Raw genomic sequence first — 27,165 nt, 5'->3', positions numbered from 1 at the left:
TAACTGTAGTTTTTGTCTTACTGGCATCTTTCTTTGTAAAAGCTTCACCTAGAGCAATCACAAAGAATAGAGACATTTTAACCTGGACGCAATGGTGCCTATTTTACATTGTAAGAAAGGTTGGTAAAATATTTGATGCATGATAAATACGTAAATGGGTGAAACTGAGTGAGAGTACTTTTGAGAATTCCTTAAGATTAGAGTCTAAATTCACAGGAAGTTACTAACATTTTGCTGATCATGAAGAAGGTAAAATTGGGAAACCTCTCAAGTTAATTTTAACTTTGGATGGTGTACAGGAGGAGAAATGAGGTAGTCTGGAATATCTGGCCAAGCACTGGCAGCACAGGCCTGAGGCAGTATACTGGTAAGCCGCCAGTGTTATTGTAGAGCTCTAATGGGAAGATGGTCTTCTGTGGTTAGATGATCTTTGACAAATGAGTTATTAGCCTTGGGGCCTGTTTTCTAAACTGTAAAGTGGAGCTAATAATACCTACTTTAAAGATTGTGTGAAGGAGGTTAGAAATTTTGTGTTGTTGATTTATGATCTATAATCCTGTATAAATGGTCAGTTGTCAGAGTTATCAGGAGAGTGGACAGAATTAAGCTTTACTTCAGGACAGATGGTGCCTGAATGGGATTTTGAATTTGGTTTAATGCAAGGAGGGGATATTTGCCATTATAATAAAATTATTTATACTAGGGCTGTAAAGAACTTGGAGAGCAATTGAGGCAATGGTTTTATGGATTGTTGACATTACTTTAAATTTTATTGCTTGAGTATTGAGAATTTGTGCCTGGACCATGGCTATTGCATAAAATATTTGCTAATTTTCATTTGTGAAATCTGGCAACCCTGTCTGGATGGGGGACTTTGGAGGGAGGACAAGTAATTCCATTTTAGCCTCTCCAGCGTGTATGTATCTGTGTGCATACATGTGTTATGTGTGCTTCCTTTTTGGTGGTATACATTCTATATAAATCAATGATTGGCTATAAAAGATTGAAGTTTAGGAATCACATATATTGAAGGCCAAAGCCTAGAACAAAGCAGGAGGGCATTAACCTGTATTTCAGATACTCTCCACTCTGGGGCTCTCCTATGAAAAAGAAAAACAAGCAAACAGGAATGATACACACACATACAAAACAACCCAAAGAAACCTGGGATTGTTTGTTGCTCTAACTGTAGTAGAGGGTTAGTATTTATTTATTTTTCAGCTTAAGTAGCCAAAGAGAGATAAGCAACTCTTTTGGACTTCTAGTCAGAAGCTTTAGGTTTGCATTTTGAATTTCAGTCTTTATGTAAACTACATGCTTTTTAGTGGAATGATTCTGTGGTACAGTCTGTAAAACTATAGAATATAATCTTTATTTTCAAAGTTTGCCTGTGCAACTGAGGAAAGAGTGGGTCCTTTAGTGCTTATTTTTTGACTAAGGGTCTGTTCACTGTTGAAGCCATGCTAATCTTCAGTAAGACATGTCTGAACTAAAAAAATGACCTTACAAACCTGCTTTTAAGATGAGAAGCTTTGTTTTGATAAATTTAGTGTGATATAAGATAAAAAGAAGAATGTCCATTTTTAAGTATTTATTTTGAAAAATGTGTTTTATACAAAGATCAAATCCCTGGAGGCTTTTAAGAAATATTTTTTTAATGTTTTGTTTTATTTCACCAGAATGCTGCAGTAGACTGTAAAATAGCATCATCTACAACTGGAGATAAACACTTTGATAAAAGTCCCACTAAAACAAGGCATCCTCGGAAAATTGACCTAAGAGCTAGATACTGGGCATTTCTTTTTGACAATCTTCGTCGAGCAGTAGATGAAATCTATGAAACTTGTGAATCAGATCAGAGTGTGGTAGAATGTAAGGTAAGGTTTGCTTTGAGACTTTGTAATCCATCTAAAGCTAAATTCTCCAATTTTTATTAACCTGACCATATCATTTAACTCAATATGTAATACTGTATTATTCAGTGTAGTCACAATGCTGTGCATTAGATCCCTACAACTTACTCATCTTACAACTGAAAGTTTGACCAACATCTATTTTCCCCATTCCTTGGAACCACTGTTCTACCTTCCTTCTATGAGTGCTTCAGGTTTTTTTGGTTTTGATTTTTTTGAGTACTCTTGTGTTTTGCGTTATCTAATTGTGTAATGTTCTGAGTAAGATTTGGTACAAAGCAAGATTTGGTACATAGTCCTGGGCAAGAAATAAAAAAAGACGGATATGCACAACACAACCATGACACACAAAATTATTTTAAAGATCTCTCTTATCTGCATTGTCTAGTACTGTAGGTGGCACTAGTGAGATTTTCACATTCTTTGGTTTCATGTTTAATGTCTTTAATTGGACATTGCTTCCTTTCTGCTGAGATACTTATCACTCTTCTAATTCACTCTGGTTAGGGAAAAGTGAGATTGATGTCTAACCATAAACAATCCTGGGTGGGATTGGGATGTCATTGTAAGGTGTATTTTCTAATTTCATATAACCTTGTGTTTGTAATAGGATATTAGATACATAGTGCATCTGTCTGTGAAAATTCACTAAAAAGCCCAGTCTTTTAGAAAACAGAAACTATACACTATATTACTTTATACTGAATGAAATTATTTTGATAAAAACTAGAGTGATTTATCATCATAGACGTATTACACAGCTTGTATTTCTACAGTGAACAGGATTGAAAACCCTGGCATTCATTATTTAACCTATGAAATATATGAAGGGTCAAAGAAAAGTTACATGTTGAAACAGCAGCTGTGTTTCCTCTAAAATTGGAAACAGCTTAGAATAGCCTAAAAATATGGTTCATCAGATGCAGGTATCAGAATGAACAGTAATTGAAATCCTCCAAATTTAGTTTGGTTGTCACAAGTAATATTGAAAGCTGGGGTGGCAATCCTTATATCAGACAAATTAGATTTTAAACCAAAGACCAATAGGAGATGAGGAAGTACACTATTTTATAAGTAAAGGGTCTATCCAACAAGAAGATCTAACAGTTGTAAATATTTATGCCCCTAACATAGGAGCAGTGAATTATATAAACCAATTAATAACATAATTAAGCACATCGATAATGATACAATTATAGTAGGGGACTTTAACATACCACTTAGTGCAGTAGACAGATCATCTAAGCAGATGATCACCAAGGTAACAAGGGCTTTGAATGACACACTGGACTAGATGGACTACACAGATACATTCAGAGCATTCCATCCTAAAGCAACAGAATACACATTCTTCTTGAGTGCACATGAAACATTGTCCAGACTAGATCACATACTACATCGCAAATCAGGTCTCAACTGGTATGAGACCTGATCCCAAAAGATTGGGATCATTCCCCACATATTTTCAGACCACAAAGCTTTGAAACTGGAACTCAGTCACAAGAGGAATTTTGGAAATAACTCAGATATATGGAGGCTAAAAAGCATCCTACTAAAGAATGAATGGATCAAGCAGGAAATTAAAGAAGAATTTAAAAAGTTCATGGAAACAAATGAAAATGAAAACACAACTGTTCAAAACCTTTGGGATGCAGCAAAGGTGGTCAGTCCTAAGAGGGAAGTATATTGCAATACAAGAAACAAAGAAGGTCTCAAATGCACAAGAAAACCTAATCCTTAAATGGAGAATGAACAGCAAATAAAGCCTAAGCTCAGCAGGAGAAGAGAAATAATAAAGATTAGAGCAGAAAATAATGAAATAGAAACCAAAAGAATAGTAGAACAGATCAACAAAACTAGGAACTTGTTCTTTGAAAGAATAAACAAGATTGATAAACCCCTAGCCAGCCTTACCAAAAAGAAAAGAGAAAGGACCCAAATAATAAAATCATGAATGAAAGAGGAGAGATTGCAGCAAATACTGTAGAAATACAAACAATTACAAGAACATATTATGAGGGGCACCTGGGTGGCTCAGTGGGTTAAGCCTCTGCCTTCAGCTCAGGTCATGATCCCAGGTGGGATTGAGCCCTGAATTGGTCTCTTTGCTTGGTGGGGAGCCTGCTTTCCCCTCTCCCTCTCTGCCTGCCTCTCTGCCTATGTGTGATCTCTGTCTGTCAAATAAATGAATAAAATCTTAAGAAAAATTATGAACAGCTATATGCCAAAAAATTAGGCAATCTGGAAGAAATGGATGCATTCCTAGAAATATATAAACTACCAAAACTGAACCAGGAAGAAATAGAACACGTGAACATACCCATAACCACCAAGGAGATTGAAGCAGTAGTCAAAAATCTCCCAATAAAGAGTCCAGAGCTGGATGGCTTCCCAGGAAAATTCTACCAAACATTAAAAGAAGAATTGATACCTATTCTGAAGCTGTTTCAAAAACTAGAGATGGAAGGAAAACTTCCAGACTCATTCTGTGTGGCCAGCATTACCTTGATCCCACAGCCAGAGAAAGACCTGACCAAAAAGAATTATAAACCGATATCCCTGATGAACATGGATGCAAAATTTCTCACCAGGATTCTAGCCAATAGGATCCAGCAGTACATTAAAAGGAGTATTCACCATGACCAACTGGGATTTATTCCTGGGGTGCAAGGGTGGTTCAACATCTGCAAATCAATCAGTGTGATACACTAAATAAAAGGACAAGAACCATATGATCCTCTCAATAGATGTAGAAAAAGAATTTGACGAAGTACAGCATTCTTTCTTGATTAAAACTCTTCACAATGTAGGGACAGAGGGAATATACCTCAACGTTGCAAAGGCCATATATTAAAAGCCCACAGCAAATATCATACTCAAAGGGGAAAAACTAAGAGCTTTTCCTCTGAGGTCAAGAACCCAGCAGGGATTTCCACTATGACCACTTTTTTTTTTTTAATTTTTTTTTTAAGATTTTATTTATTTATTTGACAGAGAGAAATCACAAGTAGATGGAGAGGCAGGCAGAGAGAGAGAGAGAGGGAAGCAGGCTCCCTGCTGAGCAGAGAGCGGGATGCACGACTCAATCCCAGGACCCCGAGATCATGACCTGAGCTGAAGTCAGTGGCTTAACCCACTGAGCCACCCAGACGCCCCCCCCCCCCCCTTTTTAAAAAGATTTTATTTATTTATTTGACAGAAATTACAAGTACACTGAGAGGCAGGCAGAGAGAGAGAGAGAGAGAGAAGGAAGCAGGCTCCCTGCTGAGCAGAGAGCCCGACGCGGGACTCGATCCCAGGGCCCTGAGATCATGACCTGAGCCGAAGGTAGCGGCTTAACCCACTGAGCCACCCAGTTGTTGTTGTTCAACATAGTACTAGAAGTCCTAGCCCCAGCAATCAGACAACAAAAAGAAATAAAACACATCCGAATCAGCAAAGAAGTCGTCAAACTCTTATTCTTTGCAGATGATGTGATAATCTGTGGAAAGCCTGAAAGACTCAATCCCCAAGTTGCTAGAACTCATACAGGAAATCAGCAACGTGGCAGGATATAAAATAAGTGCACAGAAGTCAGTTGCATTCCTTTACACTAGCAATGAGACAGAAGAAAGAGAAGTTAAACAGTCCCATTTACAGTTTCACCCAAAACCATAACGTGCCTAGGAATAAACCTAACCGGAGAGGCAAAGGATCTGTACTCAGAAAACTATGGAACACTCATGAAAGAAATTGAGGAAGACACAAAGAAAGGAAAAACGTGCCATGCTCATGGACAGAAGAATATTGTGAAAATGTCTGTGCTACCTAGAGCAGTATATGTATTCAATCCCTATCAAAATACTATCAACTTTTTTTTCTCTACAGAGCTGGAACAAATAATCCTAAAAGACCCCAAGTAGCCAAAGCAATCCTGAAAAAGAAAACCAAAGCTGGTGGCATCACAATTCCAGACTTCAAGCTCTATTACAAAGCTCTAATCATCAAACTAGTATGGTACTGATAACACAGATGCATAGATCAGTGTAACAGAATAGAGAACCCAGAAATGGACCCTCAACTCTATGATCCTGGACAAATCAAGAAAGAAGAAATGGAGAAAAGACAGTCTCTTCAACAAATGGTGTTGGGAAAATTGGACAGCCACATGCAAAAGAATGAAACTGGACCATTTCCTTACACCATACACAAAAATAGACTCGAAAATGGAGGATGAAAGACCTAAATATGAGACAGGAATCCATCAGAATCCTAGAGAATACATGCAGCAACCTCTTTGACCTTGGCCACAGCAACTTCTTCTTAGACAAGTGTCCAAAGGGAAGGGAAAAAGGCCATGAACTATTGGGACTTCATTAAGATAAAAAGCTTTTGCACAGCAAAGGAAACAGTTGACAAAACCAAAACATAACCAACAGAATGGGAGAAGATATTTGCATATGACCTATCAGATAAAGGGCTCATATCCAAAATCTGTAAAGAAGTTACTGAGCTCAACACCCCCCCAAAACAAATAATCCAATCAAGAAATGGGCAGAAAGCGTGAAAAGATGTTTCTCCAAGGAAGACATATGAATGACCAACATACACATGAAAAATGCTCTCTACCACTCAGCATCAGGAAAATACAAATCAAAACCACAGTGAGATACCACCTCACACCAGTCAGAATGGCTAAAGTTAACAGGTCAGGAAATAACAAATGTTGGTGAGGATGGAGAGAAAGGGGAACCCTCTTATAGTGTTGGTGGGAATGCAAGCTGGTGCAGGCATCCTGGAAAACAGTATGGAGGTTTCTCAAAAGTTGAAAATAGAGCTACCTTAATTGCACTACTGGGTATTTACCCCAAAGATATAAATGTAGTGATTCGAAGGGGCACCTGAGCAGCAATGTTTATAGCAGGAATATCCACAGTAGCCAAACTATGAAAAGAGCCCGGATGTCCATTGACAGATGAATGGATAAAGAAGATGGGTTGTGTGTGTGTGTGTGTGTGTGTGTGTGTGTATACATATATATGTATATGTATATATATACTGGATATGTGTACACACATATACAGATACACACACACACAATGGAATACTACTCAGTCATCAAAAAATGAAATCATGGGGTGCCTGGGTGGCTTAGTCAGTTGAACATCTCCCTTTGGCTTGGGTCATGGTCCCAGGGTCCTGGGATTGAGCCCCACATCAGCAGGGAGTCTCCTTTTGCCTCTCTGCTTGCTGCTCCCCTTGCTTGTGCTTTCTCTCTCTGTGAAATAAATAAAATCTAAAAAAAATCATGCCATTTGTAACAATGTGCATGGAACTAGAGGATATTATGCTAAGTGAAATAAGTCAATCAGAGAAAGACAATTATATGATCTCAGTCCTATGTGGAATTTAAGAAATGAAACAGAAAATGAAGAAGAAAGGATAAAATAATTAAGACAATACAGGGAGGGAGACAAACCGTAGGAGACTCTTAATCATTGGAAACAAACTGGGGCTTGCTGGAGGGGAGAGGGGTGGGGGGTGGAGTAACTGGGTGATGGACACATGATGGAATGAGCAATGGGTATTATATAAGACTGATGAATTAGGGCGCCTGGGTGGCTCAGTGGGTTAAAGCCTCTGCTTTCGGCTCAGGTCATGATCCCAGAGTCCTGGGACCTAGCCCTGCATTGCGCTCTCTGCTCAGCAGGGAGCCTGCTTCCCTTCCTCTCTCTCTGCCTGCCTCTCTGCCTACTTGTGATCTCTGTCTGTGAAATAAATAAATAAATAAATGAATGAATCTTAAAAAAAAAATAAGGCTGATGAATCACTGACCTGTATCTCTGAAACTATTAATATATGTTAATTAATTGAATTTAAATGGACAAAATCTCATAAAAAAAGAGAAAGGTATGACATGCAATAAAAAGAGAGTGATATCACATAACTGTGAAGACTGTGACACAACAAACATATATATACTCTCATTGTTTCACACAGTCATTTAACATCTATTCACTGAGCATTTAATATGTTCCAGTTTCAGTACCAAGAATTGATGACAGAAGGATACAAAACAGTGGCGCTTTGGGGCACCTGGGTGGCTCAGTGGGTTAAAGCCTCTTCCTTCGGCTCAGATCATGATCTCAGGGTCCTGGGATCTAGCCCTGCATTGGTCTCTCTGCTCAGCAGGGAGCCTGCTTCCTCCCTCTCTCTCTGCCTGCCTCTCTGCCTACTTGTGATCTCTGACAGATAAATAAATAAAATCTAAAACAACAACAAACCCCCCCCCCCCAAAACCAAAACCCAATGGAGCTTTAACTAGACAGAGAGCTCAGTGTCTTACAGAGACAGATATAAAACTAAAAATACATGGGGTGCCTGGGTGGCTCAGTGGGTTAAGCCACTGCCTACGGCTCAGGTCATGATCTCAGGGTTATTTCAAATACTTGGTACGCATTTTGCCTCCATCGTCTGTCAGATACTTAGATATTTTGAAGTCTTTCACTACTATTGCAATTTCTTCAACATCTCTCTTAATTTCTAAGAATTTTTGTTACACATTTTGCTGTCTTATTATTACTTGTGTAAAGGATTATAAGAGGTTAACTTTCATTATAAGTTTAACATTTTCTCAGTATAAAAATGATCCCATTGTGCAGTTTAATGTTTTTCTTCGTGATTTCTGTTTTGTGTGATATTAATATTATAATTTTTTGTTGTTGTTTGCTCAATTTGCCCGTCACCCTTTAGCTCAGGTATTGAAATTTGCCACAGAGAACATGAGATTTTCCATGGAGATAGCAGGTTAAGAGTTCACCTGTTCTTTAATAGGAGTAGGCTTTTTTTACCTCACCATTGTCTAACATCCATCACCACACATAGTCAAAAATTTTTTTTGTTTTGTTTTTATGATGAGAGCTTTTAAGAGCTACTGTCTTGGGAACTTTTAAATATGTAATATAGTATTATTAACTATAGTCATTATGCTGTACATTAATCCCAGGACTTAATTTTTTTGTAACAGGAAGTTTGCTCCTTTTTAAAGAAGATTTTATTCACTCATTCATTCATTCACTAACTCATTTATTAGTGAGCGCTCACGTGCCTGAGTGAGGGAGGAATGGCAGGGGAAAGAGTTGGAGGAGGAGGAAAAAACCTCAAGCAGATTCTGTACTGAGTGAGCGGCTCAGTCTTATGACCCTGAGATCATGACCGAAGCCAAAACCAAGAGTCGGGTGTTTAACCCACTGAGCCACTCATGTGCCCTGGCAAGTTTTTTTTTTTTAAATTTTTTATTTTTTAGAAACATATAATATATTTTTATCCCCAGGGGTACAGGTCTGTGAATCACCAGGTTTACACACTTCACAGCACTCACCAAAGCACATACCCTCCCCAATGTCCATAACCCCACCCCCTTTCTCCCAACCCCCCTCCCCCCAGCAACCCTCAGTTTGTTTTGTGAGATTAAGAGTCACTTATGGTTTGTCTCCCTCCAGATCCCATCTTGTTTCATTCATTCTTCTCCTACCCCCTTAAGCCCCCATGTTGCATCACCACTTCCTCATATCAGGGAGATCATATGATAGTTGTCTTTCTCTGCTTGACTTATTTCGCTAAGCATGATACGCTCTAGTTCCATCCACGTTGTCGCAAATGGCAAGATTTCATTTCTTTTGATGGCTGCATAGTATTCCATTGTGTATATATTACCACATTCTTTATCCATTCATCTGTTGATGGACATCTAGGTTCTTTCCATAGTTTGGCTATTGTGGACATTGCTGCTATAAACATTCGGGTGCATGTGCCCCTTTGGATCACTACGTTTGTATCTTTAGGGTAAATACCCAGTAGTGCAATTGCTGGGTCGTAGGGTAGTTCTATTTTCAACCTTTTGAGGAACCTCCATGCTGTTTTCCAGAGTGGTTGCACCAGCTTGCATTCCCACCAACAGTGTAGGAGGGTTCCCCTTCCTCCGCATCCTCGCCACCATCTGTCATTTCCTGACCTGTTAATTTTAGCCATTCTGACTGGTGTGAGGTGATATCTGATTGTGGTTTTGATTTGTATTTCCCTGATGCCCAGTGATATGGAGCACTTTTTCATGTGTCTGTCGGCCATCTGGATGTCTTCTTTGCAGAAATGTCTGTTCATGTCCTCTGCCCATTTCTTGATTGGATTATTTGTTCTTTGGGTGTTGAGTTGCTAAGTTCTTTATAGATTCTGGACACTAGTCCTTTATCTGATATGTCGTTTGCAAATATCTTCTCCCATTCTGTCAGTTGTCTTTTGGTTTTGTTAAGTGTTTCCTTTGCTGTGCAAAAGCTTTTGATCTCGAAAAAATCCCAATAGTTCATTTTTGCCCCTGCTTCCCTTGCCTTTGGTGATGTTCCTAGGAAGATGTTGCTGTGGCTGAGGTTGAAGAGGTTGCTGCCTGTGTTCTCCTCAAGGATTTTGATGGATTCCTTTCTCACATTGAGGTCCTTCATCCATTTTGAGTCTATTTTCGTGTGTGGTGTAAGGAAATCGTCCAATTTCATTTTTCTGCATGTGGCTGTCCAATTTTCCCAGCACCATTTATTGAAGAGGCTGTCTTTTTTCCATTGGACATTCTTTCCTGCTTTGTCGAAGATTAGTTGACCATAGAGATGAGGGTCTATTTCTGGGCTTTCTATTCTGTTCCATTGATCTATGTGTCTGTTTTTGTGCTAGTACCATGCTGCCTTGATGATGACAGCTTTGTAATAGAGCTTGAAGTCCGGAATTGTGATGCCACCAACTTTGACTTTCTTTTTCAATATTCCTTTGGCTATTCGAGGTCTTTTCTGGTTCCATATAAATTTTAGCATTATTTGTTCCATTTCTTTGAAAAAGATGGATGGTACTTTGATAGGAATTACATTAAATGTGTAGATTGCTTTAGGTAGCAAAGACATTTTCACAATATTTATTCTTCCAATCCAGGAGCATTGAACATTTTTCCATTTCTTTGTGTCTTCCTCAATTTTTTTCATGAGTACTTTATAGTTTTCTGAGTATAGATTCTGTGCCTCTTTGGTTAGGTTTATTCCTAGGTATCTTATGGTTTGGGGTGCAATTGTAAATGGGATTGGCTCCTTAATTTCTCTTTCTTCTCTCTTGTGGTTGGTGTAGAGAATGCAACTCCTTTCTGTGCATTGATTTTATATCCTGACACTTTACTGAATTCCTGTACAAGTTCTAGCAGTTTTGGAGTGGAGCCTTTTGGGTTTTCCATGTATAGTTAGTATCATATCATCTGCAAAGAGTGATAGTTTGACTTCTTTGCCGATTTGGATGCCTTTAATTTCCTTTTGTTGTCTGATTGCTGAGGCTAGGACTTCTAGTACTATGTTGAATAGCAGTGGTGATAATGGACATCGCTGCCATGTTCCTGACCTTAGCGGAAAAGCTTTCAGTTTTTCTCCATTGAGAATGATATTTGCAGTGGGTTTTTCATAGATGGCTTTGATAAGATTGAGGTATGTGCCCTCTATCCCTACACTTTGAAGAGTTTTGATCAGAAAGGGATGCTGCACTTTGTCAAATGCTTTTTCAGCATCTATTGAGAGTATCATATGGTTCTTGTTCTTTCTTTTATTGATGTGTTGTATCACATTGACTGATTTGTGGATGTTGAACCAACCTTGCAGCCCTGGAATAAATCCCACTTGGTCGTGGTGAATAATCCTTTTAATGTACTGTTGAATCCTATTGGCTAGTATTTTGTTGAGTTGAGTATTTTTGCATCTGTGTTCATCAAGGATATTGGTCTATAGCTCTCTTTTTTGATGGGATCCTTGTCTGGTTTTGGGATCAAGGTGATGCTGGCCTCATAAACTGAGTTTGGAAGTTTTCCTTCCATTTCTATTTTTTGGACCAGTTTCAGGAAAATAGGAATTAGTTCTTCTTTAAATGTTTGGTAGAATTCCCCCGGGAAGCCGTCTGGCCCCGGGCTTTTGTTTGTTTGGAGATTTTTAATGACTGTTTCAATTTTCTTACTGGTTATGTGTCTGTTCAGGCTTTCTATTTCTTCCTGGTTGAGTTGTGGTAGTTTATATGTTTCTAGGAATGCATCCATTTCTTCCAGATTGTCAATTTGTTGGCGTAGAGTTGCTCATAGTATGTTCTTATAATAGTTTGTATTTCTTTCGTGTTAGTTGTGATCTCTCCTCTTTCATTCATGATTTTATTTATTTGGATCCTTTCTCTTTTCTTTTTGATAAGTCGGGCCAGGGGTTTATCAATTTTATTAATTCTTTCAAAGAACCAGCTCCTAGTTTCGTTGATTTGTTCTATTGTTTTTTTGGTTTCTATTTCATTGATTTCTGCTCTGATCTTTATGATTTCTCTTCTCCTGCTGGGCTTAGGTTTTCTTTCTTGTTCTTTCTCCAGCTCCTTTTGGTGTAGGGTTAGGTTGTGTACGTGAGACCTTTCTTGTTTCTTGAGAAAAGCTTGTACCTCTATATATTTTCCTCTTAGGACTGCCTTTGATGTGTCCGACAGATTTTGAACCGTTGTGTTTTCATTATCATTTGTTTCCATGATTTTTTTCAATTCTTCTTTAATTTCCTGGTTGACCCATTCATTCTTTAGAAGGATGCTGTTTAGTTTCCATGTAGTTGGATTCTTTCCAAACTTCCTCTTGTGGTTGAGTTCTAGCTTTAGAGCATTGTGGTCTGAAAATATGCAGGGTATGATCCCAATATTTTGATACCGGTTGAGTCCTGATTTAGGATCGAGGATGTGATCTATTCTGGAGAATGTTCCATGTGCACTAGAGAAGAATGTGTATTCTGTTGCTTTGGGATGAAATGTTCTGAATATATCTGTGATGTCTATCTGGTCCAGTGTGTCATTTAAGGCCATTATTTCCTTGCTGATCTTTTGCTTGGATGATCTGTCCATTTCAGTGAGGGGAGTGTTAAAGTCCCCTACTATTATTGTATTCTTGTTGATGTGTTTCTTTGATTTTGTTATTAATTGGTTTATATAGTTGACTGTTCCCACGTTGGGCGCATAGATATTTAAAATTGTTAGATCTTGTTGGACAGACCCTTTGAGTATGATATAGTCTCCTTCCTCATCTCTTATTATAGTCTTTGACTTAATACCTTATTGATCTGATATAAGGATTGCTACTCCTGCTTTCTTCTGATGTCCATTAGCATGGTATATTCTTTCCACCCCCTCACTTTAAATCTGGACATGTCTTTGGGCTTAAAATGAGTTTCTTGTAGGCAACATATAGATGGTTTTTTTTTTTTATCCATTCTGATACCCTGTGTCTTTTGATTGGGGCATTTAGCCCATTAACATTCAGGGTAACTATTGAGAGATATGAATTTATTGCCATTGTATTGCCTGTAAGGTGACTGTTACTGTATATTGTCTCTGTTCCTTTCTGATCTACCACTTGTAAGCTCTCTCTTTGCTTAGAGGACCCCTTTCCATATTTCCTGGAGAGCCAGTTTGGTGTTTGCAAGTTCTTTCAGTTTTTGTTTGTCCTGGAAGCTTTTAATCTCTCCTTCTATTTTCAATGATAGCCTAGCTGGATATAGTATTCTTGGCTGCATGTTTTTCTCATTTATTGCTCTTTCTGGCCTGCCAGGTCTCTGTGGATAAGTCTGCTGCCAATCTAATATTTTTACCATTGTATGTTACAGACTTCTTTTCTTGGGCTGCTTTCAGGATTTTCTCTTTGTCACTAAGACTTGTAAATTTTACTATTAAGTGACGGGGTGTGGGCCTATTCTTATTGTTTTTGAGGGGCATTCTCTGAGGCTCCTGAATTTTGATGCTTGTTCCCTTTGCCATATTGGGGAGATTTCCCCCAATAATTCTCTCCAGTATACCTTCTCCCCTCTCTCTTTCTTCTTCTTCTGGAATCCCAATTATTCTAATGTTGTTTCATCTTATGGTGTCACTTAGCTCTCGAATTCTCCCCTTGTGGTCCAGTAGCTATTTGTCCCTCTTTTGCTCAGCTTCTTTATTCTCTGTCATTTGGTCTTCTATATCACTAATTCTTTCTTCTGCCTCATTTATCCTAGCAGTGAGAGCCTCCATTTTTTATTGCACCTCATGAATAGCTTTTTTTATTTCAACTTGGTTAGATTTTAGTTCTTTTATTTCTCCAGAAAGGGCTTTTATATCTCCCGAGAGGGTTTCTCTCATATCTTCCATGCCTTTTTCGTGTCTGGCTAGAAACTTGAGAATTGTCATTCTGAACTCTAATTCTGACATATTACCAATGTCTGTATTGATTAGGTCCCTAGCCTTTGGTACTGCCTCTTGTTCTTTTTTTTGTGGTGAATTTTTCTGCCTTGTCATTTTGTCCAGATAAGAGTATATGAAGGAGCAAGTAAAATACTAAAAGGGTGTAGTGATTCTCAAGTGCCTTTGCCCCTGGCACAACCCCAGGAAAATATGCTTTAACCAAATCAGAAGAGATCCCAAATCGTGAGGGGGGAGAAAAGGGATAAAAAGAGGTTCAGAAAGAAAGAAAGAAAAAAAAATTAAAAAAGAAAACGAATAAAGAAAAGTATAAAAAAGAAAAAAATACATATTCGATAAACTAGTTAAAAAATGTTAAAAAAGAAAAGGGTAAAAGTTAGAAAAATTTTTAGCAGAAGAGAAAAAAAAATGAAAAAGAAAAAAAAATTAAATTAAGTGCAAGACTAAAGAATCATAGGGAGAAAGCCATGAGTTCTGTGCTTTGCTTTCTCCTCCTCTGGAATTCTTCTGCTCTCCTTGGTATTGAAACTGCACTCCTTGGTAGGTGAACTTGGTCTTGGCCGGATTTCTTGTTGATCTTCTGGGGGAGGGGCCTGTTGTAGTGATTCTCAAGTGCCTTTGCCCCAGGCAGAATTGTACCGCCCTTACCAGGGGCTAGGCTAAGTAATCCGCTCGGTTTTGCTTTCAGGAGCTTTTGTTCCCTGAGCTCTTTCCGTAGAGTTCCGGAGGATGGGAATACAAATGGCGGCCTCCTGGTCTCCGGCCTGGAGGAGCCGAGAGCTTGGGGCCCCACTCCTCAGTGCGCCCTCAGAGAACAGCGCCCAGTTACTCCCGTCTGCCTGACCTCCGGCCGTGCTCCGAGCTCACCAAGCCTGCGACTGGTTCAAGATAACCCTAAGCTGTGAGCTCACTGTCTGCTTGTCTCTGTAGCCAGCTTCCCCGTTCTAATACCTGTAAGCTCTGCGACACTCAGACACCCCCATCCTTCTGTGACCCCATGGGACCTGAGGCCACGCTGACCCGCGTGGGCTTCACCCCGGTTTAGCCTCGGAGCGATGTCCCTTGGTGGAACAGACTTTTAAAAGTCCTGATTTTGTGCTCCGTTGCTCCGCTGCTTGCCAGTAGCCAGCCCCTCCCTCCGGGGTCTCTCTTCCCGTCGCTTTGGATTCACTTTTCTGCCAGTCCTACCTTTCAGAAAGTGGTTGTTTTTCTGTTTCTAGAATTGCTGTTCTTCTCTTCGACCTGCTGATGGATTTGTAGTTGTCTGCAATCTTTAGATAAGCTATCTGGCTGATCTCCTGCTAGCTGAAGTAGTCTCAGCCTGCTACTTCTCCGCCATCTTGACACCTCCCTGTCCTGGGAAGTTTGTACCTTTGGACACTTTCACCCATTGTGCCTACTCCCACCCCATTAATAATTGTCCTTTTCCTTATCTGTATCTGTTCTTCTGAGTCTTATTCTAGATATTTCTTCTTTTTTGTGTTTTATTCATTTTAGGCTTACAATAAAATTTGCTGTCTGATTGATTAAATAATTTTTCTTATGTTTATAAGTTTACAAAATAGTTTGTGATTCAGTATTAAAGTTGTAGCGATAGATGAGTTTCATTTTAGTCTATTTAACATGACACTTAATTGATGATTTCCTCGTTGATAAATCTTTGTTTCTCATACCTTGTTCTCATATAATCAGTAGAGCATAGATTATTTTTCTTTTGGTTATTTGGGAGAACTTAATAACTGGATTATACAATTACCATGTCATAACTATTACTGGGGTTAGTTATACCCAAGTTATGAGCGTAGTTCTTAGGAGTAAGCCTCATACCATTTTATACCCTACTTTATTAATTGATTAATTTGTAAGTATGTTTTTAAAAATGTCATATTAATTTCAGGTGCACAATAGAGTAATTAAGCAGTTCCTTACATCACCTGGTGCTCATCTTGACAAGTATCCTCCTTAATCCTCATCACCTATATAACCCAACCCCCATTTCCTCCCCTCTGGTGACCATCACTTCTCTATAATTAAGAATCTGTTTCTTGGTTTCTCATTTTTTTGCCATTATTCTTCTGTTTTATTTCTAAAATTCCACATATTAGTGAAATCATAGGGCATTTGTCTTTCTCTGACTTATTTCACTTAGCATTATATTCTCTAGGTCCATCTATGTCATTGCAAATGGCAAGATTTTATCCTTTTTATAGCTGAATAGTATTCCTTTTTATGTATATACCACATCTTTTTTATCCATTCAACTGATGGGATGCTTGGCGGGGGGGCTTCCACATCTTGGTTGTTGTAATTAATGCTGCTATAAACATAGTATTGCCTGTATGCCATTGAAATAGTGTTTTTTTATTCTTTGGGTAAAGACCCAATGTTTGATTGCTGGATGGTAGGATAGTTCTATTTTTAACTTTTTGAGGAACCTCCATAGTGTCTTCCACAATGGCTGCACCAGTTTGCATTCCTACCAACAGAGTAAGAGGGTTCCTTTTTCTCCACATCCTTGCCAACACCTGTTGTTTCCTGTGTTGTTGATTTTAGCTGTTCTGACAGGTGTGAGGTGATACTTCATTGTAGTTTCGATTTGCATTTCCCTGGTGGTAAGTGATGGTGAACATCTTTTCATGTATGTGTTGACCATCTCTATGTCTTCTTTGGAGAAATGTCTGTTCGTGTCTTCTGGATTTTTTTGTTTTCTGGTTGTAGTAGAGGTTCTTTATGTATTTTGGAAATTAGCCCTTTATTGATTTTGTCATTCACCATTATCTTCTCCCATTCCACAGGTTGCCTTTTAGTTTTATTGATTGTTTCCTTTGCTCTGCAGAAGCTTTATACTTTGATGTAGTCTCAGTAGCTTATTTTTGCTTTTGTTTCCTTTGCTTCAGGAGATCTATCTAGAAAAAAAATGCTATGGCCTGTATCAAAGAGGTTACTGCCTGTAGTAACCTCTTTATGTTTTCAGGTCTCATGTTTTGGACCTTAATTCATTTTTTAAAAAAGATTTTATTTATTTATTTGACAGACAGAGATCACAAGTAGGCAGAGACACAGGCAGAGAGAGAGAGAGGAAGCAGGTTCCCTGCCACGTAGAGAGCCTGATGCGGGGCTCAATTCCAGGACCCTGAGACCACGACCAGAGCCGAAGGCAGAGGCTTTAACCCACTGAGTCACCCAGGTGCCCCACTTTAATTCATTTTTAAATTTACTTTTGTTTATGGTATAAGACAGTGGTCCAGTTTTCCTAACATTTGTTTGAAGGGACTGTCCTTTTCCCCTTGGACATTCTTTCCCCCTTTTTCGAAGATCAATTGACCATATAGTTGTGGGTTTATTTCTGGGTTTTTTGTTCTATTCCATTGATCTTGTGTCTGTTTTTGTGCCAGGACCATACTGTTTTGATTACTACAACTTTGTAACATAACCTGATGTCCAGAATTGTGATACCTCCAGCTTTGCTTTTTGTTGTTGTTGTTGTTATTGTTTTATTTATTTCTTGTTTGTTTTGTTTTGTTTTGAGAGCAAGAGAGTGCATGTATGGTGGGGAGGGAGTGGGCCAAATTGGGAGAAAGAGAATCCCAAGCAGGCTCAACACCCAGTATAGAACTTGATGCTGGGTTTGATTTTACCACCTTGAGATGATGACCTGAGCTGAAATCAGAATTCGGATGCTTTACCAACCCACTGAACCACCCAGGCACCTCTTTGCTTTTCTTTTTCAAGATTGCTTTGGCTATTCGGTGTCTTTTGTGGTTCTGTACAAATACTTAGAATTGTTCTAGTTCTATGAAAAATGCTGTTGTTGTTTTAATAGGGATTGCATTAAATATGTAGATTTCTTTGGCTAGTAGAGACGTTTTTAACTGTATTTGTTCTTCCAGCGCATGAGCATAGGATCTTCAGTTTCTTTTGTTACTGTTTTATAGTGTTCAGAGTACAGTTCTTTCACCTCTTTTGTTAGGTTTATTCCTAGGTATGTTGCTATTTTTGGTACAATTTTAAATAGGATTGTTTTCTTAATTTCTCTTTCTGCTGCTTCATTATTGGTGTATAGAAATACAACAGATTTCTGTACATTGATTTTGTATTCTTTAGCTTTACTGAATTCATTTATCAGTTCAAACACTTTTTTGGTGGAGTCTTTCAGGTTTTGTTTATATAGTGTCATGTCATGAGCAAATAGTTAAAGTTTGACCTCTTCTTACCAAAGCAGATGCCTTTTATTTTTTCTGTTGTCTGACTGTGGTGGCTAGGACTTTTCCAGGATTATGTTGAATAAATATGGTGAGAGTAGGCATCCTTGTTTTGTTCCTCACCTTAGGGTAAAAGTGCTTAGTTTTTCCCCACTGAGGATGGTGTTAGCTGTGGGTTTTTCATATATGACTTTTATTCTGTTGAGGTATATTCCCTCTAACCAATTTTGTTGAGGATTTTTATCAATAATGGATGTTGTACTTTGTTAAATGCTTTTTCTGCATTTATTGAAATGTACATATGGTTCTTATCCTTTCTCTTACTGATGTGATGATGTGTCACATTGTTTGATTTGCAAATATTGAACACCCTTACAACCCAGGAATAAATCCCACTCGATTGTGGTGAATTATGTTTTTAATGTATTTTTGAATTTGGTTTGCTAGTATTTTATTGAGGACTTTTGCATCTGTGTTCATCAGGAATATTGGCCTGTAGTCCTTTTTTAAGTGGTGTTTTATCCGGTTTTGGTATCAGGGTAATGCTGGTCTTACACAATAAACTTGGAAACTTTATTTCCCTTTCTTTTTTTGGAATGGTTTGAGAAGAATAGGTTTTAGCTTTTCTTTAAATGTTTGGTAGGATTCGCCTATATAGCAATCTGGCCTTGGACTTTTTTTTTTTTTTTTTTAAAGATTTTATTTATTTATTTCACAGACAGAGATCACAAGTAGGCAGAGAGGCTGGCAGAGAGAGAGGGTGGGGGGAAGCAGGCTCCCTGCTGAGCAGAGAGCCCGATGCAAGGGGGCTTGATCCCAGGACCCTGGGATCATGACCTGAGCCGAAGGCAGAGGCTTTAACCGACTGAGCCACCAAGGTGCCCCATAGTCTTGGACTTCTGTTTGTGGGAAGTGTTTGTTTATTTTTCTTACTGATTTAATTTCTTTCCAGGTTATCCATCTGTTCACATTTTCTGTTTATTCTTGTTTCAGTTTTGGTAGGTTATATGTTTCTAGGAATTTATCCATTTCTTATAGGTTGTCCAATTTGTTGGCGTATAGTTTTTCATAATACTGTCTTAAAATTGTTTGTATTTCTATGGTGTTGGTTGTTATTTCTCCTTTTGCATTGGTGATTTTATTTATTTTAGTCCTTTCTTGTTTTTTCTCGGTAAGCCTGGTTAGAAGTTTATTAACTTTATTGATCTTTTCAAAGAACCAGCTCCTGGTTTCACTGATCTGTTCAATTTTTTTTTTCTTAGTTTCTCTGTCATTTATTTCTACTCTTGTCTTTATTATTTCCTTCCTTGTACTGGTTTTGGATTTTGTTAGCTCTTTTTCTAGCTTCTTTAGGTGTAAGTTTAGATTTTTTTGAAAAATTTCTTTCTTCTTGAGATAGGCCTGTATTGCTATAAACATGCCCTTTAGAACCGCTTTTGCTGCATCCCAGAGGTTTTGCACTGTTGTGTTTTCATTTTCACTTGTTAACATGTAGTCTTTTATTTCTTCTTTTATTTGCCAACCAGCATGTTATTAAGCCTTCATGTATTTGTGTTCTTTCCAGATTTTTTCTTGTGGTCGACTTCTAGTTTCTTAGTGTTGTGGTCAGAAAAGGTGCATGTCCTGACTTCGATATTCTTGAATTTGTTGAAGCTAGTTTTGTGAGCTCTAATCTATTCTAGAGAATGTTCCATGTGCACTTGAAAACAATGTATATTCTGCTATTTTAGGATATACTGTTCTGAATAGATCTGTTAAATCCATCTGATCCACTTTGTCATTCAAAGCTATGTTTCATTGTTGATTTTCTGTTTAGGTGGTCTGTCCATTGATGTAAGTTGGTTTTAAATTTTCTATTATTATTGTATTGTTATCTATTAGTTCCTTTATGTTTGTTAGTAACTGTTTTATGTATTTGGGTGCTCCTATGTTGGATGCATAAGTATTTACAGTTATTATATCTTCTTTTGGATTGTGCCCTTTATTATATCGTCTCTTCTTACAGTCTGTTTTAAAGTCTGTTTTTTCCAAAATAAGTATTGCAACCCTGGCTTTCTTTTGACAACCGTTTGTATCATAGATGTTTCTCTGTCCCTTCACTTTTAATCTGTAGGTATCTTTAGGTCTAAAATAAATCTCCTATAGGCAACATATAAGTGGGTCTTGTTTTTCTATGCATTCTGCCACCCTGTGTCTTTTGATTGGAGCATTTAGTCCACTTTCATTCAAACTAAGTATTGATAGATATATATTTCTACTCTATGACTTGTTTTTATGGATGTTTCTGCAGAGTTTCTCTGATCCAGTCTTGTCTTTCTCTCTTTTATGTTTTGTTGATTTTCTTTAGTGATATATTAGGATTTCTTCTCTCTCTTTTTTAAAAGATTTTATTTATTTATTTGACAGAGAGAGATCACAAGTAGGCAGAGAGAGAGGAGGAAGCAGGCTCCCTGCTGAGCAGAGAGCCCGATGTGGGACTCGATCCCAGGACCTGCAGATCATGACCTGAGCCGAAGGCAGCAGCCCAACCCACTGAGCCACCCAGGCGCCCCCAGGATTTCTTCTCTTTGTTCTTTGCATATTTATTAGTGTTTTTTGACATATGATTACCATTAGGTTTGTATTATGGTTTATAGTTTGTATTGAGTTGATGGTCATTTAAGTTTGAAACCATTCTTTTCTCCTTTCCTCCTGTTTTAGATATGTTATTGGATTTTATATATTTTTCTTTTCCAAGGTCCTTGGCTGATTTTTTTTACAGAAATAGTCATTTTCACTGCTTTTTTAAAAAAAAATTACAGTATTTATTTATTTATTAAAAGAGATTTTATTCATTCATTTGACATAGAGAGCGATAGAAACTGTGAGTGCACAAGCAGGGCGACCAGAAACCAGAGGGGGAGGGAAAAGCAGACTGCCTACCAAGCAGAGGGCCTGATGCAGGGCTGGATCCCAGGAACCTGTGATCATGACTTATGTGGAAGGCAGATGCTTAACTGACTGAGCCACCCAGGTACCCCTTCACTGCTTTTTTGTTTCCTGAACTTATCTTCTTATTTTTCATTTCTCCTTTCCATTCAGAGTATCCCCTTTAATATTTCTTGCAGGAATGGTTTTAGTGGTCATGAACTCCTTTAGTTTTTGTTTCTCTGGGAAGCTCCATCACTCCTTCTATTCTGAATGATAACCTTGCTCTGGATATTCTTGGCTGTGGACTTTTCCCTTTCAGCACTTTGAGTATATCATGCCACTTTCTTCTGTTGTGCAAAGTTTCTATTGAAAAATCTCCTGCTAGCCTTAAGGATTTTCCCTTGTAAGTTAATAACTTCTTTTGTCATGCTGCTTTTAAGATTTTTTTCTTTATCACTGTTTTTATAAGTTTAATTACAATATGTCTTGGTGTGGATCTGCTTTTGTTGATTTTGATGGGAGTTCCTTGTGCTTCCAGGATTTGGATATCCCATTTCCTTCTCTAGATTAGGGAGATTTTCAGCTGTTATTTCTTCAAATACATTTTCTGTCCCCTTTTCTCTCTCTCCTTCTGGAACTCCTATAATAATAATGTAATTATCTTTCATGGAGTCACTGAATTCCCAAAGTCTATTCGTTTTATGTAATTCTTTTTTCTTTCTTTTGTTCAGTCTGATTATTTTCCATCACTCTGTCTTCTAGGTAACTAATTTGTTCCTTTGCTTCTTTCACCCTTCTGTTCATTCTATAAAGCTTGTTTCTCATTTCACTTATTGAGCCTTTGTATCTGCTATGTTATTCCTTATCTCTCTGTTTTCCATTCTTTTCTCAAGTCCAGTGAATATCCTTATGATCACTGCTTTAAATTTTCTATTAGACACATTATTACATCTGTTTTGCTTGAATATCTGACTGTGGCCTTGTCCTCTTGTTAAACCTGCATGCCATGCCCAGCTACTATGTAGGTACAAAGCTGTCACATCATGACCCATCCAGCAGCAGCACCCACACACACCCCCAGCCACTATCCCTTGCCAAGCCCATACATCAGGTTCACAGCTGCCATCTTGCACCCTCCCAGTCAGCCCAGCCATTTTCGTGCATGCCACACACTCCTGCCCCCTCTGGCCACAGTCTCCAGCTGCCACAGTGTTTCTGGGGATCCAACGTAGGACTAGTGGTATAACACAAATTTTGCTAACACTGCAATCCTCCTGAATTCCTCTGGGGGCATGCTTCCCCAGCTGGCCTGTCTGGGCCCCACTAATAACACGGAGAGCAGGCATAGTCCACAACAGGTAGAAAGTCAGTGTAGACAACTACACTGAAAGGAAAAGTGGCTCAGACACAGGAGCAGGATGTAAGCAACACATACAGGATACTCTCCTGAAGTGCCAGATTCTGGTGAAAAAGGCAGGTGTTTTTTTTTTTTTTTCCTTTATTTTTATTTTGTAACAGTATTCGTTGTTTTTGCATCACACCTAGTGCTCCATGCAATAGGTGCCCTCCTTAATACCCACCACCTGGCTTCCCCAACCTCCCACAAACAAGGCAGGTTTAACAAAATTTGCCCTGAGCCCTGGGCTGAGGCTAGAAGTGTCTGTGCAGCCTCACCTCCTATAGGTAGCTCTGTCTTTATGCTAGAAGGTGGGGGAAAAAAATGGCACCTGCTACGTACCTTGTTTTCAAAGAAGTACCCTAACACAGTCTGAAACCAGTATTAACAGATCAATCTCCCGTTGGCCCTGGTGTTATATAAACTGCCATTTTTATGTTGTAGTCATACAGGTTGCTGTTTAAAGGTGGCAACCCAGCTTTCTCACCCTCTGAATCAACTGACTTTTAAGCCCCACACTTGAAATTGGACTGATTTTACAAACTCATGGAATTCAGCCCCTTTGGTTTTTTGTTTTGTTTTGTTTTTTAAATTCATTCATTTGAGAGGGAAAGCAAGAAAGCACAAGAAAGGGGAGGGGCAAAGGGAGAGGGAGAAGCAGACTCCCTGCTGAGCAAGAAGCTGGGCTCAATCCCAGGACCCCGAACCCCTTTGGTTTTTCAAGCTATAGGTTATGGAAATAAGTCTTACCCATGTGAGCTCTATGGTTCAAGTGTCCATTTCCTTGCTCTGTGTGTGCAGCTCCCTCCCTCTCTTGGGCAGTTTCCATTTGCCTTTCTGATCTTCCTAACCTTCCAGATGCAGCTTCTTTTTCTGTATTTAGCAGTGGAGTTTGTTCTTCCAGTCTTTTTTTTTTTTTTTTTTTTAATATTTTATTTGTTTATTTGACAGCTAGAGAGAGAGCACAAGTAAGCAGAGTGGCAGGGAGATGGGGAGAGAGAGAAGCAGGCTCTCTGCTGAGAGCCTGATGCGGGGCTCGATCCCAGGACCCTGGAATCATGACCCGAGCCGAAGGCAGCCACTTAACCAACTGAGCCACCCGGGCGCCCCTGTTCTTCCAGTCTTTGGATAGTTCTCACTTGGATGTAGATGATACCTAGTAATAATGTGGGATGGGATGAGCTCAGAGTCCTCCTACTCTGCCATCTTCCCAAGCTCCCTCTCCATTCTTTTACTTTTAAAGTATTTCTTACTGATTTCTTTATTTCTGCTAATGAAACTACTGTTCTCCCAGTCACCCATATTTCCTCCTCTTGGTCAGCTACAAAGTTCCTGTCCATTCATCTTTTGCATTTTTTTCTTTTCTAATCACAGACTTCTTCTTTCCTAGTGTCAGTATGTTACATTTTAAAACCCTTATGACTCTGTGATGAGCTCTTGTCTTGTCTTTTTAGGTATGTCCTCCTCTAGTTCCCCCCTCCTTTATAGTTCTTACCAAGGACATTAATCTTTGTAGAGAACAGTTCTGATTTTATTATTCCCTTGCTATAAAATTTTTATTGGTTCTATCTCTATAGCCTTCTGAGTCCAGAATAGACTCATTGTGTTGGCTTTAAAAATCTACTATATGGTCTTCGTTGACTTTTTTCCAGGCTTGTTATAATCAGTGCTAACCTGCCTGTATACTGTATCATAAAGGGTTCATAGTTTGGGAGAGCTGAATCCTCAGGGTCCAAACCCAAATTTTAGCATTGCCTTAGAATGTGGGAGGCTTTGGGATTTCAACTGGGAACAGTTTACTGAAAATGGATTTAGTGTCTCTCATTTGAAAACTTGGATAATACAATATGGTGAAATAAGCTGTTCTCTGTGACTTCGTTGAATTTGATCTCAAGAGCAGCCACCTGTTGCTTTTAAAGAGAGGAAACTGGGTAGGATCTTTGAAAGTGGATGTTTGTTCAAGTTGGTTTGGCACAAAAGTAGTGTCTGGAGGTGAAATTCATCTCCACTTTATGTAATTTTGTTTGAATTCATTAGGTGCATAATTGTATTTTGGGGGGCTTTCTGGGCATGCCTTCTATCCATTTCATTTTTAGACATGAATTTTGGGGCACCTGGATGGCTCAGTTGTTAAGTGTCTGCCTTGGGCTCAGGTGACTGGGAGAACAGTAGTTCCTGGCAATCTCCATTCTTTATTTTAAACAAGAAAGGGTTTATTAACAGAATTTACAAACAGGAGCATATCTTGGGCAGCTGCAAGATTAGTAGGTGTCTAGTCTCTAACCCTACCTCCTATAAGACCTGCTTTTGTACCTCTAGAGTCTCTGAGTACAGTCCTATCTCAAGAGCAGACCATGAATGTTATGCCCCAAGGGTGTACTAGAGGGTGTGGTTAAACAAAAGAAAGTGTGGGTGGGGGCATGCTTAAGAAGGCTTCAGGTCACAGAGGGGTCATCATGGCAGATTTGTCCAAGATCTTCGTCTGGTCTGCACACTCTGTCCCTCAAATCTGATTCTTATAATTTCAGGAGCCCACCTCTTCTGCACTATTCCCTGAGCTCAGGTCATAATCTTGGGGTTGTGGGATTGAGCACTGCATCGGACTCTGCACTTGGTGTGAGCCTGCTTAATACTCACTCTCCCTCTGACTCCCCTACCCTCCACTTTTACTCTCTAAAATAAATAAATAAATTTAAAAAAATGCTTTTGCTTTTGTCTTCTCTATTGTTTTAACTAGGCCTCATTCCACGGTGCCAGTAATTTGGTCAGTTTTTGATTGTGGCAACATGTTAGACTTCTAGATCCTAAGTCTCTTTCTAACCATGCTTATGGCAAAGCAAAATGGGATATGTACATATAATGGAGTATTATTCAGCCCTAAAAGAGGACCACATTATTCTTGTAAAGCTAAAATTTTATTCCAGTTAAACAATAACTCGCCATTTCTTCCTCCCCTCAGCTCCTAGCAGTCTCCATTCTACTATTGTCTCTGTTATTTTAACTATTCTAGGTACCTTATGGCTTCAAGCCTGTGTATAGACTACCTCATCTTGAATCCTGTTCACTTGCTATAATCCTGTCCATGAATCCTGTCAAGGTTTTGCTCAATCCCTATTTCCTAGTATTCCGACCATGTCTTCCAATAGCAGGTTTCAGCTGTTCTGTCTATTTGCTCTGGCAAATATAAACAATTATGTACCTAATGAATTCAAACAAAATTACATAAAGTGGAGATGAATTTCACCTCCAGACACTACTTTTGTGCTTGAGATCAAATTCAACGAAGTCACAGAGAACAGCTTATTTCACCATATTGTATTATCCAAGTTTTCAAATGAGAGACACTAAATCCATTTTCAGTAAACTGTTCCCAGTTGAAATCCCAAAGCCTCCCACATTCTAAGGCAGTGCTTATCAGACTCGGGCTTCTTGTTGGAATGACTTTTACCACAATTATGTTAGGCAGATACCTCCTTATCTTTTCATGATTCCTAAAAATTTGAATAAATTGCACTTATAAAGTAGGATAACAGAATAAAACAAGGCAAGAACACTGAAAAGGTAAACATTGAATTCGTTTGAATTCGTAATGTTTACTGAATAATAAGCAAGTTTTGTTTCTTTGGTGAAAACTATTTAAAAGGAATTTACTGGTACCCTTGGACAAATCAGAGTTTGAGCTGATGTTCTTGAGAAACAGAGCAATCTTTAGGAAATTGATTTTCTAAAAGGGCTACAACCCAGGAAAATCCTGTCCTGTGTTTTTAGGCAGGAAGCTTCTTATTTCCTTTTCAGGAGAGGATGAGACAATCATTTGAGTGGGATCTAGGTACACTATCATGCAGTTGCCCTATACCATACCTCTTTTCCTCACTATTTTAAAATATTTAATAGAGGCAAAGTCCTATAAGTGAAGTGCTGCCACTGAGCTCAGAATGACAACATGCATGGTTATAACAGTATCGGAACTAACAATAATTAGCTCTCATATGGCTTATCTCTGCAGTCCTCTTAGTTGTTTTTGTTTTTTTTTTTAAGATTTTATTTATTTGAGAGAGGGAGCGCAAAACTGCGCATACACACTTGAGTGCAAATAAGAGGAGATGGAAAGTGGGAGGCAGAGAGAGGATCTCACAGACTCCCTGCTGAGTCAAGGGCCCAGCATTGGACTCAGTATCACCACCCTGGGATCATGATGTGAGCCTAAACCAAGAGTTGGCTGCTTAATGGACCGAGCCACCCATGTGCCCCCTCTTAATTTTTTTATGCACTAATGTCTCAGGTGAACATTCTCTTCAGCTATTTCAGTTTAGTTGGAATGATATACTTAATGATTATGGGATTGAGGTCTTTATACCAGTTTGCTATTCATTTCATTAGGTGCTGAAAATATGAACTACGTAGCACAATTTATTTATACAAATTATCCTCCCAACAAAAGAATGAATAAATGAAATAGAACAATTTGAGGAGTTTACAGATGTAATTGTTCCTAGTAGGACAAGTT

General features: G+C 38.7%; 1 protein-coding gene across 4 annotated transcripts in view; it reads left to right on the top strand.

The window, feature by feature from the left end:
• SCAPER (S-phase cyclin A associated protein in the ER) overlaps positions 1 to 27,165 on the top strand; it is a 521,195-nt gene that overhangs the window by 35,322 nt on the left and 458,708 nt on the right. For 3 of the 4 annotated variants that reach the window (XM_059180288.1, XM_059180286.1, XM_059180287.1), the window contains exon 5: positions 1,680 to 1,877. The exons of the other annotated variant lie outside the window; for it this stretch is intronic. In XM_059180288.1, the coding sequence (XP_059036271.1) occupies positions 1,680 to 1,877 (198 nt within the window). The remainder of the gene's footprint in view (positions 1 to 1,679; positions 1,878 to 27,165) is intronic. 4 annotated transcript variants of the gene reach the window in all.

Source organism: Mustela lutreola, chromosome 7 (assembly GCF_030435805.1).
Source record: "Mustela lutreola isolate mMusLut2 chromosome 7, mMusLut2.pri, whole genome shotgun sequence".
NCBI classification, from domain to species: domain Eukaryota; kingdom Metazoa; phylum Chordata; class Mammalia; order Carnivora; family Mustelidae; genus Mustela; species Mustela lutreola.
This window is presented reverse-complemented; position numbering and strand designations above follow the sequence as displayed.